Raw genomic sequence first — 7,398 nt, forward strand, 5'->3', positions numbered from 1 at the left:
ACCAGGTGGTATTTGAACCCGGTACCTCCCAAGTTACCAGGTGGTATTTGAACCTGGTACCTCCCCAAGTTACCAGGGTGGTATTTGAACCCGGTACCTCCCCAAGTTACCAGGGTGGTATTTGAACCTGGTACCTCCCAAGTTACCAGGGTGGTATTTGAACCTGGTACCTCCCAAGTTACCAGGGTGGTATTTGAACCTGGTACCTCCCAAGTTACCAGGGTGTTATTTGAACCTGGTACCTCCCAAGTTACCAGGGTGGTATTTGAACCTGGTACCTCCCAAGTTACCAGGGTGGTATTTGAACCTGGTACCTCCCAAGTTACCAGGGTGGTATTTGAACCTGGTACCTCCCAAGTTACCAGGGTGGTATTTGAACCTGGTACCTCCCAAGTTACCAGGGTGGTATTTGAACCTGGTACCTCCCAAGTTACCAGGGTGGTATTTGAACCTGGTACCTCCCAAGTTACCAGGGTGGTATTTGAACCTGGTACCTCCCAAGTTACCAGGGTGGTATTTGAACCTGGTACTCACCTTAATGAGCGGCCATCTTGAAGGTGGGTGAAGCAGTTTGACCAACACTGGGAGGCCGTAATGCAACCGAACAGCATTTTGTGCCATCTCAGCGTCTGGGTGACGCGAAGTAAGATGACGCAACGCACACACTGTGGGTTCCGTGATATCCTCACGATCACCAGCTTGCAACACAGTGCGCACCAAAGCTTCGATTCCTCCAACCTATAACATGGATGGTAAACATTGGTGTATAAACTTCTCCAGGTTTCATGGTTTATAACAATCTTTGAATCCTTTATTCTGGCCGAAAGTTTTGTCTAATTGATTTTTCCCGAAAGGAAAAAGTGAAGTCCACAATACTTGAAAATTACTACCAAGGTAATTTATGGTTAGCCAACCTACACAGTAAATAGGTTCCACATAAGCAGTCATATGCGACCACACAATTACCTGACACACTCTGGTCTTATTACTCATGTTGTTGCAAGTAAGGTTGCTTAGAATCCCCGCAGCGCATGTAACCACGTTGATGTCATTCGATGATAGAAGCTGTGGGAAAGTTAAGAATAATTCCAAATATTACAAGGGTACACGATTAACAAAGGGATGACTTGTGTGTATTAACACAAGTGGAGTTTTCCTTGAAACAAATCCAACCCACCACCACTTTAACCCACCAACCCCTAACCCAACCCCCACTTTAACCCACCTGGACAAGCATCTGTAGCAAGTTCTCCACATGATCTTGTTTGGTTCCAGCATCAGATAAGTTTCGAAGACTCCACAAACAGTTTTGTAACAGCCTTTGTGAGGGTGACCCAAGGTGCATGCCAAGTGCTTGCATTCCACCTGTGGGGGATGGGAGGGTTAGCTCTACGTTATCTAATGGGAAGACTTTGTTTCATACATCGAACCAGATCCAATGAAAGGGTAAGTTGTAACGGTTCAGTAGACACATATATACAAACACACGCGTGTTTATTAGAACAACAGAGTTTTTATTCACTATCCCCCCATAAGTTATGGGCATAACCATGTACTTTGCGCATAACAAGAATGACTTGGCGCTTATAGAAACCAACGAGCCCACAGTTAATTACACCTTGTGCCAACGACGCATGTTATTACTGGGTGGTGGAATTTAATCTTCGTTTAAACGTGATACATTAACGTTCAATTATCATCAAACTATTTAACTTTTACAATTTGCCAAAGTATTTTGTTATGAATTTATAAAATGAATCTTTTAAATACATTCATCACTTAGTTTAAAACACTCTGCACATTAAGATGCAATCAGGTTTTTTCAGTTTTTTTCATAAATATTTAGTTATTGACAGCTTATATCATTGAGGGCAACGTTGGTGATTTATTTCCTGTTTAATATTGTAAGCTACGATCAATACCTCAACACCCCGATAATACAACAATCCAGGAAATAGATTTATTTCCTTTCATGTAGGATTACTTCCACAAGCCATGGGATTACTTAACCAGGATGTTATAACACGGCAATTAATTACAAGCGGCATATGTCACAATGGCTGACAATCACATCAACCATTAGCATTCACAACAATTTAATTAAGAAATTGTCACAATCGAAATAAAAATATTCATATTTACAAAATATTTCCATTAAAGGCGTCTACATATTTGATTTCTTATTTCACAAATTGACACGAACACTTTTATAAATGAATTGTTGCGTATTTAATTTATCCACTGCCCTATTCGACTTACTAATAATACTTCATGAAAAAGTTACTGCTTTTGCTGTGTATGTTTATTATTGAAAACTATTCAATCTTAAACAATTGCTCTTTTTTCTTATTCAACCATAATATTAGGGGTGAGGGGGTAGCAGGTTCACCATTTAAAACAGGAGTGACATTAAATAAAAGCAACCCAGTTTCACTCACCTGCTTCTACGATGGCTGGTTTGTTACTCGAACAAACCGACAGCACCTTGATCACGCGACTAGTCGTCCATAATAACTTCTCATAATCGTAAGTCCTCATGATGCGGACCAATTCCTGGGGTCCGTTGCTCGCAAGAATGATCAACTGTGATGTAACAATCGTGGTCACTAGTGATGGGTTGACAAATTATCGGCCATACAAAAATTAAACCCACACAGAGTAAGACTTTTTTAAAACTCTTTTTTGAAACTCCGGTCTAAATCCCAGGTCCTATGGCTTGCCACGCTGTAGAACCTCACCCATGTAGAATAGAAGACTGTAGCCAAATATTTTAGGTATTTTAATTGAACTATAAACTTGACAAGGGGTATATATAATACATAGACATACTACATTCCTACTTTCACACAGTTAAAACTAACCTTGCTCTCTTGATTTCCATAAGCTAGGATTTGTAAACAATCGGTGTCAATTGCCAGAAACTTTACGTTGTCACGCGACAATAGATACACCATTTTCTGCAACCCCCCTGCCAATCTCACTGCCTCTTTAGCTCCCTCTTGGTGCAAAAAGTAGTTTATGCAGGCTGGTGATCGCGTAGAACACAACCGACTCAACTGGGGAACTGAGAATTAACAGGTAAACATTATATTTAAACGAAACTTTTTTTTCCAATTATTATGCGAATTTTTATGATTTTTTTTTATATTATTTGGTAATCATTGTTTAAATTCCTTATGTTAAAACTACCTGAGCATTTTGACAAGAGCAGGAATTCCCCCGGATTTGAATATTGACAACAATCCTTGTTTGTGATGCGACAAGTTGTGTAGGGCGCCGGTACAATAACGCTGGGTCTCGGGGTCGGTGGCGTTCTGTGAGGAGGGGGGGTAAAATATATACGTTACAGTAGGGGGGTTGGAATAAATTTGCATTGAATGTTGGACAAATATACTTTTTATTATAAGTTGTGTTTATCAATAGATTAAGTTCTGTAATTATTTGTGTGGTATTACTTAATCCCCGTGTTATAACGTGGGTGTGTAGGTTATTTAGTAGCATGGTTTTCTCACGGGAGTTTTAAATATATTTCAATCAACTAATGGAGAAAAAGCTTTAGTTAAATTTGTATCTGGGGAAAAAGTTGTGACATCGGTTCAGCAAAGTTACGAAAGAAGTAAAACGAGCCAAACTTGTATCTATTGTTTGTTGCACTAACATTTTGTTGGCTATTCGCAAGGGAACGGGATTAAGTTTCATTTAAACGGATTATAAGAAATGAATAAAAAACTTTCAGATTAATTGAGATTTCCTCCTTAGTTACATTTCATTTCCACCATTAAGCCTTAAACTTTTGCGGAACATATATAAACCATGTACTAGATTGGCCAACATTACATCATCGTGGCAACAACGCACCTGCATGGCTCTAACGAGCGCCGACACCATGGCCGGGCTATTCATTATCGCTTGTCTACTCGCAACTTTCTTGGACAACATGTGCACCATTTGTGCTGCTTGTTGAACAACCACTTGGTCGTCATCATTGAGAAGACCAGTCAACTCGGGGATCGCTTTCGTGGCGAGGTCGGCATCGTCCTGTCGAGGTTATCGTTTATTATTAGTGGTTTAATATTTATGGTCGGTTTATTAAGAATATGTACAAGAAATCAGGGTTTGTGGAACACCCAAGTACTAATGACATCATCAAGAAAAAAGATGTACGAGAAAAACAGCATAAATCAAAACAATCCATCACAATCAAACAATTTGATCCCCCAACACAGCCTTATTATCAGCAAACTTTACCTGATAATTGATCAAGTTTACCACTGCCTTCTTAAGTTGTTGCGATGGTTCTGCCAATCTCTGCACGGATGTTGCCGTGTTCGACTCGTATTGTGTGCTTGGGACGGGCCCACTTTCCTCCATCATGGTTTCAGGGAACAGCACGTCGCGGACACGATCGGCACGTGTGCGCACAAACTGATCATGGATTTCTATAAAAAGGTCATTATTTTACAAAACTTGAATTTACCAGCTAATATGGTTGGTGAGTTTTCAAGTATTACGGTTGAAAACATTTTCTATCAGGAGTTGACATAATACAGAATCGTCGCACTAGGCTGTAAAAATGGATGGTTCTGGTCCTGGAACTTACAAAACATCTTATTTAAAAACAATTTTCACACACATTTTGATAATTACCAGGCCTAATGCATTTTAAAGCTTCATTCTCGAAAATCTTGCAAAAGTTAAAATCAAACTTGTCATACTAATTAGTTTATAATTATTATTCAATCTTACGGTTTGCTTCTTCCATTGTAAACTCTCGTTGCCATTCCCCGAGTACTTGGTTTGTATCGGGGAAGTTCCCATCGTGGTGGCTTGCCCCACTTATTGATGGGGAGGCTGTGGTTGCCCCTGACTGAATGCCAGAATCCCAACCCCACATCCGGACCTGGGACTTGGCGTCCGGCACCATTTCATTTCTGTTCATCATCATTTCAGCCATGCTGATATGCAGTGGTGAGTCTCAACAGTTTAACGCAGGATAAAAGGTTTTAACAATAAAAATAAAAACTGAAAGTTAAAAATGCGTTGATTAGAAGCGTTACCACGATATGTCTTTAACAAATTACGTTTTTTTTTATATTTTTACTGTGATATAATTTTGAAACGGTGATAAATAAAAATTTAAGGAAATTTACAACTAAACGACAATACTTGGCTGTATTAGGTAATGTTATAACTGAAGCAGCGTAGGCGGTTAGCGATAAAGTGACTCACGAAGTTGGGAGAAAAGCAGCGTAGATCTCAATCTCTTGTCTGGTGAAAAATCAATTCAACTAAATTACGGCCCAAGTTTTTAGTATTTTTAAATAAATGAAAACAAAACCTTTCCTAACACCATATAGACCTAACTTACAATAAGTTTGACTTATTTTCCAATTAAACATCTAAATATTATACTTCTTACCGTCTTGGGCGTAAACTTATACCACTGCCAGTCTACTTTTAAAATGGCGTCGTCTTCATTTCCTTTTCGCCTTCCCTTTTTTCGTCGTCGACGCTGAAATGTTCGCTGGAGCGGAACTTCACGGCGTCCGCCATTGTTTCTTTCATTCTCTCACAATCCCGTTTGTTACAAGACCGCGATAACGCGGTGACGTCATGGCCTGGGGCAACAAAAGACGCGCAAACAATGACGATTGTGAGTAATAATGGAAAAAGTGCGCGTTCCAGACACACTTAGCGCCCAATTCCGCAACCCGTCGAACGTTAATTTCATTACATTTTAAATTCCGGTACCTTGCAACCCTTTTAATGCACGGGTTATATCAGTTCATTAAACACCAACATAAGCTATATACAATCGACCAAGACATTACAGCCATGTTATGCATGTTTTTATACTTTGTACATGGAACCGGCAATATTGCATCATCAATATCTTAGGTTCATAATAGACCTAACCAAACTGCTAGGCACGTTAACGTTGTAATAGACCTGCGTGCTGAAGTTCGGTCACGTATTACATCAGTCCACAAATATAACTAATGTATCCTATGGTAACTGACCCTTCATTATTGTTTGCATGCTCTTGTTGTTTTTCACCTAGCTTTAACTGTGACATTGCCAAACTCAATATTGTTAAAATGCAGCAGAGCTTATAGTTATTAAACAAAGTTTTGTCTAATAAACATTTTTTAATTAATAGATTTTACAAGTTGTTGCAAACCTGTACAGCAGTCTCAATCAAAACGAATTTGCCCACGTTTTGCAATTGAATTCCATTCCATATTTTTCTGGGAACCTCATTGATTAATGTGGTGAATGCAACATACTTTGGCTCTGCTTGTTTGTACAGACACCTAACAGCAGGGTAAAATCTGGGGTGACATTGTTAAAATACAGTTACACTCATAGTTGTCAAACATAGAGAACCTCATTGAATAATGTGGTGAATGCAATATACTTTGGCTCTGCTTGTTTGTATAGACACCTAACAGCAGGGTAAAATCTGGGGTGACATTGTTAAAATACAGTTACACTCATAGTTGTCAAACATAGGAAACCTCATTGATTAATGTGGTGAATTCAATATACTTTGGCTCTGCTTGTTTGCATAGACACCTAACAGCAGGGTAAAATCTGGGGTGACATTGTTAAAATACAGTTACACTCATAGTTGTCAAACATAGGAAACCTCATTGATTAATGTGGTGAATGCAATATACTTCGGCTCTGCTTGTTTGTATAGACACCTAACAACAGGGTAAAATCTGGGGTGACATTGTTAAAATACAGTTACACTCATTGTTGTCAAACATAGGGAACCTCATTGATTAATGTGGTGAATGCAATATACTTTGGCTCTGCTTGTTTGTACAGACACCTAACAACAGGGTAAAATCTGGGGTGACATTGTTAAAATACAGTTACACTCATAGTTGTCAAACATAGGGAACCTCATTGATTAATGTGGTGAATGCAATGTACTTTGGCTCTGCTTGTTTGTATAGACACCTCAATTCTAGTTACTTTATGGCTTAAAACTGGTCTGCTAAAACAGGTTTTCACCTGTTTTAAAAGTTAGGGTACATGTCAGCCCGAAGCTACACCTATGCATCCTTGTATTAATGTAATAGCATTTAGAAACAGTCCACCTGTCAATCAAATTACCTCTTTCGCTTGTTCCTATATACGGAGACTTGCTTTCCATCTTAGCAGTTGTTGCTAAAGACCTGCAAATTTAGGTTTAAATAATTGCTTTATATTTGGACCCCTTTAAAACATAAAGTACCGCATGTACCGCTTGTACAGCATGTACCGCTTGTACCGCTTGTACCGCTTGTACCGCTTGTACCGCTTGTACAGCATGTACCGCATGTACCCGCTTGTACCGCATGTACCCGCTTGTACAGCATGTACCGCATTACCCGCTTGTACAGCATT

General features: G+C 39.3%; 1 protein-coding gene and 1 long non-coding RNA gene across 2 annotated transcripts in view; both read right to left on the reverse strand.

Moving 5' to 3' along the window:
- Positions 1-117, reverse strand: part of LOC113474567 — a 636-nt gene extending 519 nt beyond the window's left edge. Inside the window, exon 1 of the long non-coding RNA XR_003396253.1 lies at positions 61-117. This is a non-coding gene — a long non-coding RNA (uncharacterized LOC113474567). The remainder of the gene's footprint in view (positions 1-60) is intronic.
- cibeta-catenin (beta-catenin) overlaps positions 1-5,024 on the reverse strand; it is an 8,161-nt gene extending 3,137 nt beyond the window's left edge. Inside the window, 10 exon segments of the mRNA NM_001032607.1 lie at positions 535-738; positions 967-1,065; positions 1,226-1,365; positions 2,439-2,583; positions 2,862-3,006; positions 3,008-3,064; positions 3,190-3,314; positions 3,859-4,038; positions 4,249-4,439; positions 4,747-5,024. Coding sequence (NP_001027779.1) covers positions 535-738; positions 967-1,065; positions 1,226-1,365; positions 2,439-2,583; positions 2,862-3,006; positions 3,008-3,064; positions 3,190-3,314; positions 3,859-4,038; positions 4,249-4,439; positions 4,747-4,954 — 1,494 coding nt within the window. The 5' untranslated portion in view covers positions 4,955-5,024.
- Positions 5,025-7,398: the final 2,374 nt, after the last annotated feature.

Source organism: Ciona intestinalis, chromosome 9 (genome assembly GCF_000224145.3).
Source record: "Ciona intestinalis chromosome 9, KH, whole genome shotgun sequence".
Classification (NCBI taxonomy): Eukaryota; Metazoa; Chordata; class Ascidiacea; order Phlebobranchia; family Cionidae; genus Ciona; species Ciona intestinalis.